Source organism: Leiobunum rupestre, chromosome 5 (assembly GCF_980474605.1).
Source record: "Leiobunum rupestre chromosome 5, qqLeiRupe1.1.hap1, whole genome shotgun sequence".
NCBI classification, from domain to species: domain Eukaryota; kingdom Metazoa; phylum Arthropoda; class Arachnida; order Opiliones; family Sclerosomatidae; genus Leiobunum; species Leiobunum rupestre.
Genome location: NC_143388.1, coordinates 68486298 through 68505286, shown reverse-complemented (window position 1 = coordinate 68505286; position 18989 = coordinate 68486298). Strand labels below are relative to the sequence as shown.

Sequence of the window (18989 nt, the reverse complement as noted above, 5' to 3'; positions counted from 1 at the left end):
ATAATAAAATCACTTAATCTATTTCACATCACTAATACAATTAGTGCAATAATACATGGTATTATCAGTAGTTGAATGCAGCAGACTGCAGATAAATTCTTGCCAATATGCTTTTTTTTAACGTAAAAAAAACAATTATTCATATTTTCAGATAAATAAATGTTAAACATAAATGAAATTTTGGTAATACCGATTTTACACATTAAAAACCACCAAAACTTTAAAAATTTTGTTTCCAATCACACAAAAATGACTAAGAACTATGAAAATATTAAAACATGAAGTTACGAAACGAAGCAATGGTAAAGGGACTGAGTTTTAATGAAGTAAAATCGCCGTAATTAAATTTAATGACCATTATCATGAAGATATACTTATCAAACTCAGAATTGCCTGGAACCTTGTAGTGTCTACCTTTGCTGATAAGAAGACACCCTTTTGAAACAATTATCAAAGAAAATGGGAGTTTATGAAGTCCACTTTTTTATTTATATAATTAAAAATTCTAATACAAATTTGGCAAATGCAAATAATAAAAATAATCTTCCCAGTTTCAAATCTTCCATCAGAAAGGGGAAACAATATCCCACTTTTGCATTTTCCAGTCATGCAACAGACAGATTTTAGGGCATTTCCATTCTGAGAAGTATAAGATGGTCGCAGCAGGGGAAAACCTTATTGTATTTAGTTCTTAGCAGTGGTGCATCCAGGACACCCAGGAGGAAGAAGAAGAAAAAAGCATGACCTAAGCCTCCATAAAAAGCTTTTTGCTTATCATTACCAACTCTACCTAAAAATGTTTTTGAACTCATCGCCCCCCCCCCTAGAAAAAAATCCTGGGTGCGCCACTGGTTCTTAGTGATGCTATGCGTTCTTGATACTTCACATTTCATATTGGAAAAAATTTATAACAGCATGTCACAATTTCTTAGATTAGATCACAATCACAAATGATCATTTAAATTGTTCGCAATGTGAACTGTGCTTCCCAAAGCAAATTTACTAGGTTCATTAAGCACTAATGTTCTGCTTGTTGATTGATTGTTTCGTTTGGTTGCAGATATACTTTCATTAAGTCTTTTGAAGGTCTCACTAGAACATTTTCTTTTCATAAAATTTTTATTCAAAATGTGTGGTTCGATATTGTTTTCTTTGGTCAACGCAATTCTGTTTGATTTTTGAGAATTAGTAATGGCTGCTCTATTTCCTTGTTCTTGCCACCATCTCTTCAACCCATGCTCGGGTGGTTCACGGTCTCCACCAGAAAGTATCATTTGCTTATTGACCTTAGAAATTGTTGTGTGACTGCATCCAGTAACCTTGGGGAGAGTGTTTTTAATAAAAAAAGTTCATTAAAGGCAAAAGGAATCATTCTCCTTTACAATCAATTTGACTTTGTGCTCGAACCGGAACGTGTTTCCTTTCAAAGCTTCCAATAATTCTGAATAACAGGAGCTGTGCAATAAAAAATCTTTACGAACTAGAACAATACGAGGAAAAACTTTTACGAAACGGAACAGCATTCCGGTGCGTTCTGCTCCATTTCAAGCAACTGATTTGACTGAGCAAAGTGTACTGGTTTACTTGTACACTCCAATATTTTGTTCAGAATATCTGTTTGTGTAAGTACTGAATTTTAATTGTGCAGTAAATGATTAGTCACAGAATATATTCAAGCTTTTCAAAGGAATCAAGTGCTAGTTATTTTAACATATAAATTATTCATTCATACAAAAGTTGCATTCGACTCAGTCCCCTACCACTAATGTACAGAAATACTTGCAAAGTACCATTTGAAAATTTCTTCTAAATGTAGCCGAGCATTAGAGCACCATACGAGCTTATTACAAACATTAATATTGCCTTACAAGTAGCTTGAATAGGAAACTATTTTCCTGCACCTCCTACTTAGTTTCTATTAGGGGTTATTAATTAACTTTGTGTTTTGCAACCCTTGTTTGATCTTTTCCAACTCTATAGCTTAAGTGAAGCAAAATAAATCCTTTTTTCAACTCAGCTCTTTCAAATTCTCACTCTGTGTTACAAAGAACCTCTTTGTAACAAAGAGGTTAAATTTAAATCAAAATTAATTTTTTATTTGTTATATACCTAGAAAACGGATCATACTATTGTAAATGAGAAAAACCAGCGTACCTTAAAATAATTAATAATTTTGTATCTGATATATAATTATGATGTGATGTCAACCCTCCCAGGGTTGTTGATTTTTTTATTTTATTTCATGAGTTTTTTTAAGGTTTTATGCCCGTTTTTCTTGACTAATTGGTAAATAATTTAACTGCAGCGATAACAATAACTATAATTTAAATATAAATACATTAAAGTATATATTACATGATTTAAATCAAATAAATTGATTTGAATCAGACAACCCTCCTCCAACGCCTAGTTCCATTTCTTGAAGTTTTTTTATTAAACAGCCTTGTAGTGGCATGGCACAATCAATTTGATTGACTGAATCAATTAAAACCTAGTTTTATCTTTATCCTAAATGCTCTTGATATGTAATATCTCATAACTTACTTTCTCTACAAATCTGAAGCAATTTGACATTCCTCCTGCTGGTGTAAGCATTTCTGCCAAAACTTTACGGGCATCAGCTTGGCTCAAAACTGCTCTATCTCTCCAGTTTTGAATAAGTGTACTGTGTGTTTCAGCCATTTGATTACATTTATTACGACAACAAATTTCAGAGGAAAGTCTCATAATGGGAATGAGAAGACCTAAAGCCGATTTACCTTTCTTCCTTTTACCTCTACGGCCTTTCTGCAACAATAAAATAATTTATAGTCACGCTAAATTTTTCATACTGTAAGTTAGCAGTTATTTACTTCTGGTTCAGTCTTGAGCCTTTTATGAAGAAAATTATTTGAGTAAAACAAAACCTTTTGGCAAGCTTTTTCACACAATTTGATTTCATTTCGCAAATATTGCCTTTGTTGTAAGACAAACTCTTCAAATTCTTTCCCCTTCTTTTGGCCATTACCTAAACCTATGCCTGGCTTTTTTCTTCCCAAGTCTTCACTTTCAGATGTTCTATTCTATTAAGGGTAAATAAAAGAAAAAGAAAATAATTGAATAGAACCCAAGTACATGAATAATATAACTGTAGTTTTAGTTAAAATTAGTTGAAAAAGATAGAACTGCATGCTAATGTTAATGTGTTCAATGACATAGCACAAAGTTGGAAGCATCTGAATGGAGTTAGTGATAATGGAAAAGGGATCTTTGTTAATTAACAGAAGACTGAATTGGTAAAAATTTAAATAAAGCTTAATTATTAGCTTTACTGTTTATTCTTAACTCTGCTTCCAAACTTTGACAAGTGCTCATATTTTGGATCGCATTGGAATGACCAAAATCTAGCAGTATGTGAACTTTTTCTCAATAGTGATAGAAATAGTTATGATGTTCTTTCAACTGGAGTCTTAGTCATCATGAAATTAAAATAATACGATTTTTTTTGCATGATGTTTGTTTGTTTTTTGCTAAGATAATAGAACCACACAGGCCTAAGTCAACTAGTGACTTGTTAAGAATTACCAGTGGCCGGGTTAAATTGCATAGGAAGGTGTTAGCAAGCCCTTCAAGTCACATGAGCCAACAGCTTCCTACACTTACTATTACCGTTAACCTCAGAAAGTTTTTATGCCAAGGGGAAACCGAAGAACTAAATGGAAAACTCCTCTAACCAACAGAGAGGGAACTTACAAACTCAACGCAGGAGTGGTTTAGAGTTTTCACTCAGTGCCACAAGCTAGGATCAAACCCGGCTCATCTAATATATAATTGCTGCGAGGTGAGTGTTAACCACTTCACAACCCCACTTATACAAGTTTTAATTTCTCAGTAACATATCATGACTATTATTTATTAAATATTTTTTTAATAAAATCAATAATAAAAGTTGGTTATGTATGGATTTCCCTATATAATATAAATAGATTCTCAGTTTACTATATAAGAATAAAGACCTGATACGTATTACCACTTATTATGTATCACTAGTAAATTTTATTTAAAATTATAATTTAAATTAAAAAAACTAAAGAAGCACATTAATTTTTGGTAAATATGTTGTGGTTTATATTAAAAAATATAAATAAGGCAAAGATTCAGATGCATCAAGTTTTTTTTTCTTTTATGCCTTAAAATAAAATCCATTTAGAATAGTTAAAAAGCCTTGTCAATCGTACTCATTTAAGTCCTATTGCAATGGACGAAATTATAGTCAGATTGAGGTCAAGTTTATTAGATTGCATTAAAAAGGGAAAAAATTAGTTTTCTACTAAAAATAATATTTTTAACTTAAAATGTTCATAAAAATGAATGGGTGAATTAATAGAATTAAACGTAAAAGTACACCTGAGAAAATATAATGTTCAATAGAAAAATACATAAAAAATAAACCTCAGTTGCCCATGTAGCACAAAGTAGTCGGCCCGACTGCTACGAATTTCGTCGGGAAGACGGTGTCGGATGTGCTGTCCATTCAGTGGCAACTGAAGAGTCGGGATGTCCTACCCAGCCTACTCTTGGCCGACTGATTTTAGATATACTGTCGGCCCGACAGTATAACGACCCTTTACCGACTGAGATTTGTTAGGTTGGCCGGCAGTTGGCATCAAACTATATTTGAAACGAATTGAAAAAGCCCTCAATACGACTGCAGAGCCGACATCCAAAATGGGAGTCGGAAAAGGGTCGTTTTGCTGTCGGGTCGACTGTATAAGTAAAATCAGTCGGCCAACAGTAGGCTGGGTAGGACATCCAGACTCTTCAGTTACCATTAAATGGACTGCACAACCGACACCGTTTTACCTAACAAATTAGTGTAAAATATGCCTTAATTTATAGTTGGTCAACCTAGTAAATTGTTTAAATTTTTTCTATACCATCATTTTTCTACTGAATATTAAGTTTTTCTCAGTGTAATTTTCATTTATCTATACTTGAACATCCAATGGGTAGAATTTGAGACTGCTCAACCTCTTAGCTTCTTTTAAAAGTTGTAAAAGTTGTACAGCTCGCTGTTGTGACAAATTAACTGCAATAATATAAAGTTACTTATTATGAAATCTTGAGGTAGCTCAAAAATTGGGTATTAGCTTAGCTGATTATTTTTTATTTATTAAATAGAAAAAATTTTAAAAAACCTAAAAATTTCATTTAGATGATATTGTAAAAAAATAACGCCTAGGGCTTCATTGTATCGAGTGGCCTCAAATATTAAATAAAAAATTACTTAAAAGGCCTTATAACAAATTTGCGCGCCTTTTGTCTGGTTGTCAGGGGCCTCAAATATAATAACCAAGATAACTTAGAGGGCCCCTTTATAAATCGCACCTAGGGCCTCAAAGGAACATAATTTTAGTAGACCGAATATAAAATTATGGAGACTCTTAATAACGTGGAATGGAATAACTTGGAACATGAATAATGAGGAAAGGATCGATCGAGGCACAGGCACTGGAATAATGTGGGAAATGTAAAAACTGGAATAATATGGAATTGGAATGTGGGAAATGTAAAAACTGGAATAATGTGGAATTGGGATGTGGGAAATGTAAAAACTGGAATAATGTGGAATCGGAATGTGGAAAATTTAAAAACTGAAATACTATGGAATTGGAATGTGGAAAATTTAAAAATTGGAATAACGTGAAAATGTTTAAATCGGAATAACGTCAGGTGATCCACAATCATGCTGGAATTTTAAAGGATTTAACTCTTTGGATAATAAAAACAATTTAATAGGGTACATTCGTATATAAATTCAGAAGCTGGGATGAGAAGTCATACTAGCAATTTTTAAATTCTTATATAGTCCATCCAGGTCCGGACTGGGACCTAAAACCGGCCCGGGCATTTTAGAAACGTCGGCCCCTACTTCCCACAAAAACACTACATTGTCATGCGGGCTAGACGGCCTCACGGCCCTTTGACCACACCGGCCCATCGGGCATTTACCCGATCTGCCCTATGGCCAGTCCGGGCCCGAGTCCATCAGATTGAATTTTGAAATCTTGAATCAGTGAAATAAGAAACAATTTAAGCATAGCCATCTTAAAAATTTTAAAGAAAGCTTTTCATACACGGAGCCCATAATGTTATAAAAAGTCTATTTTTGGCATTAGGTTTTAAGAAAATGCTTTAGAGTCAGACCTCTATACAAAATGCGTACTTTGAATGACAAGACGATCTGCAGGCCCATCTCAGCTAGGTAGGGCTAAAATCTAGGGCACCGCGGTTGGAAGGGGCACCGTCTGGCCCTTTATATTTTTTATAATTTAATAGTTAAGTAATCAACAAAGACCCAGCCATATGAAAAAGGGCACCCGATATTATTAGCCCAGGAGCGCCTGAAAGGTAACGACGGCCCTGACTATCTAAAAGCCAATAATCTATTTGTTTATAGTTAACTATCAACGGGGCATGCAAAATATAAATAAAAGTGTGTATAATTTAATTTTATCAAAAACCAAATTGAATATTCATTTCATCAAATCGAACAGAGCTTAAAAAGTTTCTGCAATTAGTTTTGTCCGATTTATTTAAATATTTGATAGTGTTAGCAACTAGCAAAAATATTTCCACTAAATTTTAACCGCGCTAAATAAATGGCCACAGAAGCGTTTGAAAAAAACAGAATATGAATGGGAAGTTTTTACATGAAATTCAAGCTGAATTTTTAAAATAATTTTGTAGCTCTTTAAAACGTTGTGGAAAGACTAATTTTTGTCCTGTTTTGAACCAGTTATCTCTTTTCTAACTTCATAAATAAAATCACTTAAATGCAGCCTAATAGCACTAACACGCGTGTGAACTTGCACTTTAATTGTCAGCCCTTTCAAAGATAAACTCTTTTTAAAGGTAAGTAAAGAAGTAGTGAAGAAAACAGGGATCATTAATTCAGTAGTTCACTTCACCCACAATGATATACAAATTTAAAAAGTCATTTGTTGTTTGACTAGCTTGCTGGATTAAACTAATAGTACAAATGGATTATAGACTAATGAGATTTTTGAGAAAAAATATATTGATATTTATTTAATTTTTAATACATTACCATCAGAAAGAATGTACTTTTGAAGACAAGCACATGGTTGGCTTTTAAATGCAGGACAATAAAGTCTGTCAGCATCTGTATCTTGTAGAACATCTATAAGAGACTTGGCAAACATTTTAGCTTCATTTTCATATTGCAGTTTAAGACGCAATGTTTCCTACAAAACAAATACAATACATGAGTATGATATACAGTAAAAACTGGAAAAATACCAGCAGGCATTCAGCAATTGGCTTGTTACTTTAACATGCATAAGACATACTTGTGAAAGAAAACAGATATTTGCAGTTTTACGTTATAAAGGAATTTTAGAAAATGTTCATGTTAGTTGTAGTTCAAGAAAATATTGATTCGACCTACAACGGTTTAGTGACAAGCAATGTTCAATTTGAAAAAAAACTGGGTCATTACACTGAAACATTGAGAAATGTACACGCACAAAAAATATCACTTTTCTACACATATTAGCCTTTATTAAATTATAGAAATTATCTCTCATACTGGGTACTGTTAAATATATTAGAATAGTCAATTTATTCTTAGCCTAATTAAAATGTACCCACCTTTGAAGACACTATTCTAACTTAATGCAACATTAAAAAGGAAATATGTACAAAAAAATAAAATAATAAAAAACGATTTAAATCAAATAAATTGATATTAGGGATTAGAACCAGATATTAGGAATTTTTTCATATTACACATGTGGCTACTTTTAAAGGGAGTAAACATGGAAATTGTGGTAGTAACTGTCAAACCTGTGCTTTGTTATGGTTCAAATTCAGTTTTTCTCAAGTTAAAATAACGAGTTGTTTGGTAGAATCTTATTTGGACCCTGAACATATAAACGAGGAAGAAAAACAGTCTCAGAGCAGGGAATGTGTTAGAATTTTGCATTTGAACAAGAAATCCATCAGTCCGCTATCAAAATTCCTACTTTATGCTCATGGATACTATAATATAACTTCTTCCCGATATTCTTCTATGAAGTGTTAATTATACCAACCAAGATTTTCGGATCTTTCTTCCCACTTGATGAGACTAGTTTACAATTTACACACAATGATTTACAGTTCTTTCCTTTGTAAGAATTGCGTGTCTGCTTCCTATTAAGAAAAAGCCAACATAATTCAATGGGCCAAGAATGTAGAATACACACTAAGGATAGGCCTTTAAATAGTTCTTTGCCAAAATAACTTTTAAATAACTTCAGCTTTTACTGTGTAGTAATTTTACAAAATCTAGTGATATGATTAAGTACAATTAGTCGCTAGAAAATATTAATAAACAGAGACTGGTAGTTTAAACTACTCTAAATATGGTCCTTATAATTGTTGTTTAAAATGGTGCCAGAAAACTAGTTTTCAGAAGGCAGAATTTCTGAAAAAATTAAAATCAGCCTGTAAGACAAAATAAAGAAAATTATCTATTGTAGTTGGTATTCATCATTAATTTAATAGTAGCAAGAACGCAAGTTACTTCTGAGTCATTTATAATAGGTGGTTAAAATATTGGTCAAACCTAAAATTCATAAAATCACACATCTGTTGTGTACCCCATTACAATTAGTATTCAATGAGTTTGTCTTATATTTTTTTCCACTTTAGTTGTACCTATATCAGTAATGTTTAGGGCTGTGCGAGTACTCAGCCTTTTTTGAGGTAGAGTATGTCTTGTACTCGTACTAGACTTCGAATAAATAATTGGAGGATACTCGTTGATTACCAAGTACCAAAAAGTTCCATATTTGGGTACCAAATTACCTAAATTAATGGCTTCAAAAGTCGCTTGATGACTTAGGCCTAATGTGCCTTGGGTATTAGCCTAGCTGATAATTATTATTTTTTTTTTATCCTCATTGCTTCAAAGTTGAAAGAGGGGTTTATACAACTTTCTGCATGGCTATAAACGGTACCTACAAAGTTGTGGAAACTGTGGTTCATTTAAATTAAAGGAATATTACTTCATACTCCTTTTCAATTTAATTTAATAATTTCTGGAATAAAACAAGCTCCTAATCAAGTACTCATGGAATAACCTGACTTGTTAAAAAAATTACTTTTTTTTAGTTACTCTGACTTGAATAAGAGAAAATTTCCCCTTAATCAAGTACTTGATTACTCGACTCGACTTCAATATTAGTAGACTTGAATACTCTATGAAAAAAAATTGATACTCGATAACCGACTTAATTGCCTAAAACCACTAATCGCACAGCCATAATCATGTTATAAGGTCCGCAAATTACTCTATTTTGAGTTAAGAGGCTATAATCCTTGTCAACATTCTAAACAATTATCAACCAGATAACGAAGTTGGCAAATGTGCATAAATTAAACTTGCTTGTGTATAACTTCATCAGCATAACTTGATGACAAGCTCTATTAAAATTGAAAAGCTCAGAAAAGTAATACTAAACATTTTTCCAAATTGTGTAACATCTCAAGCTGAGGTTCACATTTGTTAGGGTCATTGTATTTTATACTGTTACATTTCCCACCACCCTTTATAATTTTTGAACACCAGATGCGTTTGTTCTACTTATTTATTATTTTTAAATATAATCAGCTAGGCTAATACCCAAGGCACCACCTTAGACCCCAATTCATCTAGCGACTTTTCATGCCTTTAATTCAGGTGGGCAGGCTCAATTGAGTACAAAGGTGCTAGCAAGCCCTCAATGCCACGCAAGGCAACAGCTCCCTAAATTTACTACAAGTTTTATGGAAAAATTAAAACCGCAGAACTCTGCGGAAAAACCCTTTAATCACTGTAGAGGCAACTTGCAAAATCTTTGCAAAAGGAGTTGTTCCGAGTTTTCACCCAGTGCCACACTGGGATTGAACCAGGCAGTGAAAGTGCTATTTGGCGAGGGAATTGTATATTTTCATGTTGTAACCTATCTAGAATTACAGCCAAGGTAAATGGTTGTTCCTATTTAACGTTAACTAAGATAGAAATGGATTAAAAAAGGGGGGAGCCAGCTGAGACCTTAGTTTTGTTTTAGTAAGTTGGAAATCTTCTTAACTCTTTTTATTATATTTTAATTACAGACATTGTACAATATGCTAAATTACAAACATAATTGTCCTAATGGCATTAATCCGATCTTTACCTACTATGAAACTAACACGTTTAGAAAGATGTGACATCAGAGGCATTTCCATGGGATGATAGATTTTTAAATGGTATTGTCCAGTTCCATTTCAGACTTATAGGAGAACATTTGAAAATCAAATACCAGTGTAGCTCAATAAGGAAATAATTTTTATAATAAAAGTTGGTTGTGTCACTATCACAGTCAGAGTAAATCAACGCTTGATGTCTGAAAACAGTAGCAGGAATCTATATGATTCTTAACCTAATGTAAGAATTATTATTTAAATCTATATCATACTCTCCCACTTTAACAATATAAGCAAATTGATCGTACCGATTGAAGGGCTTCTTACAAACTTTACAATGTTGTTTACATACTAAGTTACTTGTGGACTTTTTAGCCCTTTGAGTGTCATTGGTAAGTAAAATTTTAGACCTCGTTTCTGGAGAATAGGAATGTCGACATTTCAAAACTCTCTCACTTCTCCTTACAACTTTATTAGTATCAGAAGATCTGACTAAATGAACATTCGAATCTGAAGCATAAATTGAACCATCCATGATTACTCTATGGCATAAACAAAAGGTTATGGCTATGACACTCAAAGTGTGGTAATAGTGAAAAGACTATTTAGACACTGCGTGTGTCAAAAGTGAAAAGACTCCATGAAAACCCATTGAGTTGGGAATAAATAGAGGTACAGATAAATCTGGCCGTCGCGGGTTAAATTTCGTTCAATAAGGAGACTTATTCAACTTTATCGTTCTACCGTGGCGGCATCTGTCTCTAGTGAAGGAAATAGAATTTTTTCGCGTATCTGATGCGAAATTGAAATGTATGATTTCTCGTAACAAACAAACCTTTGAAGTTGTTTAAAAATAATTTTATTCTGTCAACACGATCCTTTTTAACTCAAGTTACGGTGAGTTACCTAATAATTATTTATTTTTAGCCATGTAACTTTACAAAATATCCTAAATTTCCCCCCACAATGGCGGCCATGCTCAAAGCTACGGAGTGATATTTCCCTATAGATGGCGCTACCGCCTAATTATAAAGATGAATTTCCTACAGTCTTATCTATTCCATAGATATAGGCAACGTATATAAAGGTCTAGATAAAATATTTCAAACGGAGTGAATACGGAGGTGACAGCTAGCAGAAACGAGTAATTTCTGTAGGCTATCCTTATAAGGCGCTATCTATCGGTAAGAAAGCTCGTGCTATCGTCGCGAGAGCCATTGTCTCCTGCTTAAAAATTATACTAAAAGTCACCAACAGATGGTGTCTAAACACTACGGCCTGCGGAAAGTTCAAGCACTTAGTACTAAAATGCTAAGAGAGCTCACGCTATTGGTCACGTGCCTTCCTCGGTGTCTGCTAGGTTTCAATTCCGTATTTTATGTTAGGCTTAGACGCCCCGAAATTTATCTAGACCGTTATATACATTGCTTAACAAGAATGTATTGAAGTTACTAAGAATATTGGACTACAGGATTCTGATTCCCATCCTCGCAGCCTTTGTAGCTTAAATTCGTCTGCTTTCCAATTCAAGTTTGCTATATGGTATAACCTTGAATGCGCCTTAAATGCAGACGAACTTTCTCCACAAAAGCTGTGAGGATGGTACCAGGGGTTAATGCTATGCTCAAATATTCTTAGTAACTTCAATACATTCTTGTGCTTATATCTATGGCCTATTCTGCAAAAATTCGAAATCTAGTTTTCGATCGAAAATTGCAATCCGCCGAGGCGGCCAGGTTGCCTGGCCCTTCTCCGTTATGTTTATTTTTATTGAGAGCCACTGGCAGTGTTTCCACTCTGCGGTAGAGATTTTCGGCTATTTCAGGGGCAATTTTACCAGTTTTCGCCGGTTCTATTCGCAACCAAAAGAAATAAAAGGGGGCGCTTCGGTTTGTCCAAGATGGCGCGATCTCAAGGAAACAAATAGGCGACTTAACGTAGTAAGCTAGATAATTGGGACGTTTAAATTAGACTGATAGAATTATTTTGAAGGTGTGTTTGTAATATTTTGCAATAAAATGGTTACGTATTGCTGCGTGTTTGATTGTAAAAACAACGGTACCATGGAAGGTATGAGGTTTCATCGTTTTCCTTCAAAACAGCCGAAATTAGCTAAGGCTTGGGAAGTTGCGTTAAAAATGGGAAAGACACCCAGTAAAACTATGGTTGTTTGCTCTTCACATTTTAAAAAAGATGATTATAAAAATATTCCTGAAACACATAAAGGTAAGTCAATTCTGGTGTAATACTAAACGTTGTTTTTAATCTTGATCTTGATATTATTTTACAGATCATTTCAAATATCCACCTCGCCTACGGCCCTTAGCAATTCCTTCTGAGAAACTACCTCTTCGTAAGCATGATAGAAAGACAACACCTTCATCTCAAAGGAGAGCAAATAGATATATTGTAAGGAAAAATAGGCAGACTTCTCTCAACAAGATCAGCGAACCCGAGAGTAACGAAGACGAAGATCCGGAGCAAGAACACTTGGAACCTCAACCGCCTCTACCAGTTGAAATAGCTCAAACTGATGATAATGCCATTAATACTTTAGAAAAAGGAATCATGGTAAACACGCTAGCAGAACATAAATGTAAAGTAGCTGCTAATTGCGGAGTATTGGAACAAAAAACTGTTGTGTGTTTGACAGGAGTTCAATCGATGGAACTTTTTGATGAGATTGTTCAAATAGTAAAAGAAGAATTTCCAAGTAAAAGTGCATTGCCAGTCGCGGACAGAATTTTACTTACATTTATGAAACTTAAATTAGGTATTACGTACACTGCTCTCGGAGCTCTTTTCGGTCTTAGCCAGCAAATAACGGCTAATTATTTCAAACAAACAATATGCCAATTAGCCACGGTTTTAGAATCATCAGTTCCATGGCTAGAGAAAGAGGAAATCATGGAATCTATGCCACTTTGCTTTAAAGATTATGAACATACGAGGACGGTGTTAGATTGTACAGAGGTCTCCGTTGAAAAGCCTAGGTGTCTAAAATGCAAGATAAAAACTTACTCTCATTACAAAGGTACCAATACCGTTAAAGTGTGCATTTGTGTATCTCCATCTGGTGTGATTACTATGGTGAGTCAGGCGTTTGGGGGTAAATCATCTGATAAACAAATTACCGAAAAGTGTGGAGTTCTTGAGAAGTGCATACCGTATGTAGATGCCATTATGGTGGATAAAGGGTTTGCAATTGAAGACTTGTGTAGTGTAAGAGCGCTGAAGTTAATTAGGCCGCCTTTTCTTAAAAGAAAGGCTAAAGGACAAAACACTAGAAAGAGGGGCCAATTTTCCCGAGAAGATGCCTTGCTAACTTCAAAAATCGCTAGCGCTAGAGTTCACGTTGAGCGAACAATTCAAAGATTGAAAACTTTCAATATTTTTAACAAAAGCATACCGTGGGATTTACTTCCTTACATTAACAAAATGTTTATCGTTGCGAGTGCTGTTGTAAATTTGTCAACATCTATATTGGCAGATAATAAATTTTAGTACAATCATAAATTGCTAAATATTTTATTTACTCAAAAATAAACAAAAAGTAAAATAATACTGTAATTCAAGTCTGAGGAACAATGGTTTAGGAACGAATTGCAATTTTTAATTGCATAATAACATTTATCCTGAACCAATATTGCTTAGGATTTTAGTTCTATATATTTCTTCAAAAAATATTTAAAATAAACAAATTGCAATTTAATTAAAAGCTTAGTAACAAATACTTCAGCTATTTTAACTTCAACTACTAATATGTCATTGCTTTTCTTTGAATAAATGACTAGGTGTGCTAGCGAGAGCCCTAAAATTGCAAGGTTTAGTTGAATTTGTCCATAGAATTTATGTTTGGTTTTTAATTTCAACGTCTCCTCTTTGTGGTTCAAAAAATTCAAATCTTTAACTATTTCATCAAGGGGCTTATCATTTCCCGCTGTAGGACATTTCACTTCAATCAAAATTGACTTATTTAATCCATCCGGCGAACAAGCCAGGTACGGATGATCTGGGTGTATGACTAGACCAATTCGTGTAACATTTACTCCAAATTTTTCCTCATACTTGGCAATGGCAATAGGTTCGTTAATAATTCCATACTGAGTATTTTCATTTCCACGAAATTTTGATTCAATCATTTTGGCAATCTTCTCCGAGGGGTCTTTCTGATAAGTGTAAAACTCATAGCACCTGCTTGCGGTCATTCTCTTTCCTCTGTTAGACAACCAAAAATCACTAGTCTGGGTAATTGTTGTAATTGCAATTTGTAGAGCCTCCTCACTTGTGACTGTGATGTTAGTTTCATAGAATTTTTTTTCAGTTTCAGATAGTCCATCAACTAAGGTTCCAAGATTTTCATCCAACACCTTCATATTTTCACAGTCAAGCATTATGTTGAAACGTATTTTGATATCATCAAAAGTGTCAGAGATGGCAGAGCTTGCGGTGGCTGGATTTTTATCTTTTAATGGAGATTTAACAAATTCTTTCCTAATTTTTGGGCCAGGTAAAATATGTTTATGAAGCGCCGTTTCGTACTTGGATGAACGAAGAAGCCTTAATAAGATACTCCGTTGCTTATTTTTATCAAATGATGGAACCGCATACTTGGGTGGCCCAACACAACACATATCACTAATGGGTTCCCCTTTGTGCATTTCAATCGATTGCTTCTTGAGTTTTCCCCATTTCCGAGTAACGTCAGTACAAGACTTCGTTTCTTTACATAATGTGTTACTCTTATTAACGAGTAAAAGAACGGCAATACAATGCTTGCAATATCCACCGCTCCCACTTGGACATGTACAGATCACTTGAAATTCTGTGAACTCCACATTTAGTTCTAAAGTTACATGGTGGGGCTCCTCAGAGAAGGCAGAAGACTGCAGTACAAGAGCCTCCACTTTGTACCCTTTAAGCTTCTCGGACGTTCCAGTAATACTGCAGGAAATGATATGATTACTTCTTAGTTTTTCCTCTCCTTGTTGTAAACAATTGACTTTGGTTCCAACATATTGTATTATTTTAATTAGAGGCAGTCTGACATCAACTTCTATTTTAAAAACAAATTAATGTTTAAAATGCAACCTAAAGAACAAGCTTAGGCATAGGCCTAGTTTAGACTTTTTAAATAATATTTACCTTCTTCAGCATCGACAGTAGGGGTATTTCGATCCATTTCCGTGGTGCTGGTTTTTTCTGAGAAAAAGTACTAATTAATAATTCATTAATTTTCGAAATACATGTAGAATACTTACACCAAGTGTATGTATGCCTAGACATGCCTCCAGCTGACAGCAGTACTGTTTCCTTTAGATCGTAGTTCTGCTTTTTCGCCACTAGGTGGCGATACCATATCTTTTGGTTGCGAATAGTCGATTTTCGCCGCCGTTTTCGCCGCAATTTCCCCCCATAGATTTACCTTAATTTTTTTTAGTGAGTGTCACTGCATATTTTACTTCTCTTTATTTCCAATCTTAGATTTAGGCAATATTTTTTTATATAAAAAAAAAATACATTTTATTTCTTTAAATGTTATACATTTTTTATTGGTATATATAAAAATTGAATGGGCGGTCATAGGGGCAGAGTAGAGGGACTACAGAGACGACGATTTTTTAGTTTTTCTGACTGAAAATATCGAAAAATATTTTCGCCGCAATTTGCGCCGTTTTCAATGGTTTTCGCCGCTTTTTCGCCGAAAACGCCCTTTTTCGCCGGAAAGTGGAAACACTGGCCACTGGCCCAAGCGGGGGGGGGGTTAAAATTAGGTAGGGAAATAAGGAAAATAAAAATTGGTTACGTTACTTACATAACGTTTATTAACTTTAAAACAAGCAAGTATATTATAATATCACACAAAACGGCGTACAAATCATGTTCCAGAAATTTCCGTAAAATGTTTAATAAATATTTTTTAATTAAACCCCCCGTTCAAATGATTTATTTTAAGAGCCCACTGATTTTTATTAAGAGCCATTGGCCCCAAGACTCCCGCTAATTCCAAGTCTGGATAGGACCATTTGATCAGAGCTAACATCTCCCAGTGCGCCACCGCCCTTATGGGTTACAAGAGCCGGACCCGACTCCCCGGTAAAGCCCAACGGGTGCCGACTCGCAATTCCGAATTCTCGATTTTTCTCCGTTTCTGCCCCCTCTTTCATGACGTCAGCCGCAGACCTCCGCGAGCCGTGACTGCCCGAGCGCCCGAGTAAATAACAAGCATTAGCAGCTAGCGAGCTTAGTAAAATGACGAATTTTCAAGTGTAAATTATTTTTAGTGTTACAATTTAAATAGTTGATTTTATAAAATGTCTTTACGCTTGTCCAACTTGTTGAAATGTTGCTCTGGAATAGTTCAGCCAATGCCTAAGAATGAGTTCATAAACTCTTTAGTGTGAGAGAAAACGGATCCACAGCTGAAGCGGGGAGGCAACATTTCAACAAGAATCGTACATATATAGTTCACTCGTTTACTGAATTATTTTACCACATTTTTTGGAAGATTTTCTCTTTTTATCAGTCTCCTCTGAGCCGGTAGTTTTAATTGAATTTAGATGTTTAATTCTAAAAAAAATTCGTAGTTTCACAAATGTTTTAACAATATTCAAAGTATATTTATCTTCTACTTCGTACATTTTAGCACTAATAGTTTTTACTATATTTTCATCATTAGATAAGGCCATGTTGGGTAATATTGTTTTAAAAATATTCTCATAAATTGTTATTTTTTCCATGAAAGCACTAGAGGGAATTACTAAACCCCCATACGTAGAGGCCTGCGCCGATCTGATTTGGGTCGGCGGCGGCATTTGACCCAAAATATACCGGCGGCGGCGGCTTACGCCGGCGTTTAGGCCTACGGCGGCAGCGTCTTCGGCGTGGCCAAAATGACCGCGGCGGCGACGTACGCCGGCGTTTGTATAAATTTTAGAGCTATTTCTTGTAGCGACAGTTTAAAAAACACGCGACCAGAAGGGCAAGGGCAAATACCAACTCGTACTAGTCCTTCCATGGACTAATTAATGTACTTCGCACAGGGACGCCCCCTTCCGGAATATTTGCTTCGTGCGATTGTTAAATGTGCGCTCTGGCAGCGTAGTTAGGAAATAACTAACTAATGATAACCGGGGAAGAAAGAAAAGGGGTGACGGGAGGGAAAATACAAATGTAGCTCAGCAGCTGAAAAACACGTGGGACTGGCTCAATTTGTAAAACGTTTGTTTTAATGTTTTATGTGCGAACTACCATTTTCTTGCCCATTAATCGCTTAATCTGACTTTGTGTGCAAACTGTGCTTAATATATCCTCGCACTTACGATTAAGCTCTTCTCTTTTGGCTTTCTTTGTCTTCAAACGCTTAAGTTCTTTTTTGAGTTGAATGTTGGACCTTTGAAGGGCATTTTTTTCCATTTTCAAAGAGTTGACTTAGATAATCTGGATCGCCATGTTGTTATTAATTTTTTTTCTTTTTCCAAGTTGTTACAGTTACACGGCTGTCGCCTAATTGTTGTTATATTTTGATTATCTTCGTTTGTGTCAAATGCATGCTCATTCACTGAAATATTGGTATTTTCAAACTCTACATTAGGGACGGTTGACTCTGCGTTTAAAACACTTTTGGCTAACTGCTGTCTTTCTCTTTTGCGGGCTCGTGATTGTCTTTCAGTTTTTGAAGCATTAGCATTACAGACTGAAGCCTCAATTGCCAGATTTTGGGTGGGAATTGCTATTGTCGTTAAACGCTTAGCATTACTTTTGGTTCATAACCTAATAATTCAGCTTTTAAATAACGCTCATAATCTTCTTCAGTAAAATGGCTTGAGCAAATGACACTTGTAGAGGGATTGAAAAGGTCTGCTCTTCTACATTTGTGAATCCAAATTTGTCGTCTTTCAATATCGTTCTTCGGAAATCCATGATAAATAATGTGACATTTTCTTGGCTCTTTCTTTGTGGCACAATGCTACTGCGCATCTCATTCCATGCATGATTAATACCTAGTGTGTAAAGACATCGAGTGGTTAATTCACCTTATTCCCGATTAAGATATATCCAAACATAATTAAAATTATCCTCACCAGTATTCGTTATCCACAGCAAATGTCAATTTACTTGGGCCTCGGCGCTACAGTTAGCGGCCTGACGATCTACCGCGCTTTCTCGGTTCTCTCTCGACTCGAGGTCGGGAGCTGACGTCACTTTCTTCCCCCTTTTCGCCGCGTATTTTCCTTCTGGAAAACCGGCCGCGCTGGCACACCTATTATTCGCAACGAAAAGTTTCACTAGCGCCACCTAGTGGCGATGAAGCCCAACTACTATCTCAAGGAAACAAATCAGTCAGATAAGGCAAAGATAATCTAAACTACGTACCGGATAAGGTAAGGACAGTTAAATATAAACGCGGGGTTTTCTTCATTAATATCACTGTTCAATCAATTAATGATATTCATAAATACTTTTTCTTGTAAAAATCATCAGCATGGAAGAAAGTGGTACGACTCAATACTGAAGGTGAATATTTTTTAAAAGGAATTTATGAAGTAAGCCTTGACCACATGATTTTTATGAGTGTTTTTGTTTTATAAAAATACAGTTGAAATCAGATTACCATTATCGAAACAAATTGAATTGTATTCAACAAGGAGAGGAAAACTAAGAAGTTATCATTTAATTTCACTGGAGTATTTGACAAACTGGAAGGCTACAAAATAGAGGCTTTAGTACTTCATTTTCCGAAGATCCAACATCGCATAACCTTGCAATTTTAT

General features: G+C 34.9%; 1 protein-coding gene across 1 annotated transcript; it reads right to left on the bottom strand.

The window, feature by feature from the left end:
* Positions 1-290: 290 nt before the first annotated feature.
* Positions 291-10847, bottom strand: LOC149945667 (uncharacterized). Its single transcript, XM_090174528.1, has 7 exons — positions 10524-10847; positions 8097-8196; positions 7091-7247; positions 4974-5068; positions 2853-3062; positions 2545-2787; positions 291-1319 (listed from the first exon to the last, which is right to left on the bottom strand). Exons 1-7 carry the CDS (start codon positions 10748-10750, stop codon positions 945-947), a joined length of 1407 nt encoding a protein of 468 aa, XP_090030654.1. The 5' UTR covers positions 10751-10847; the 3' UTR covers positions 291-944.
* Between the last annotated feature and the right edge of the window lie 8142 nt (positions 10848-18989).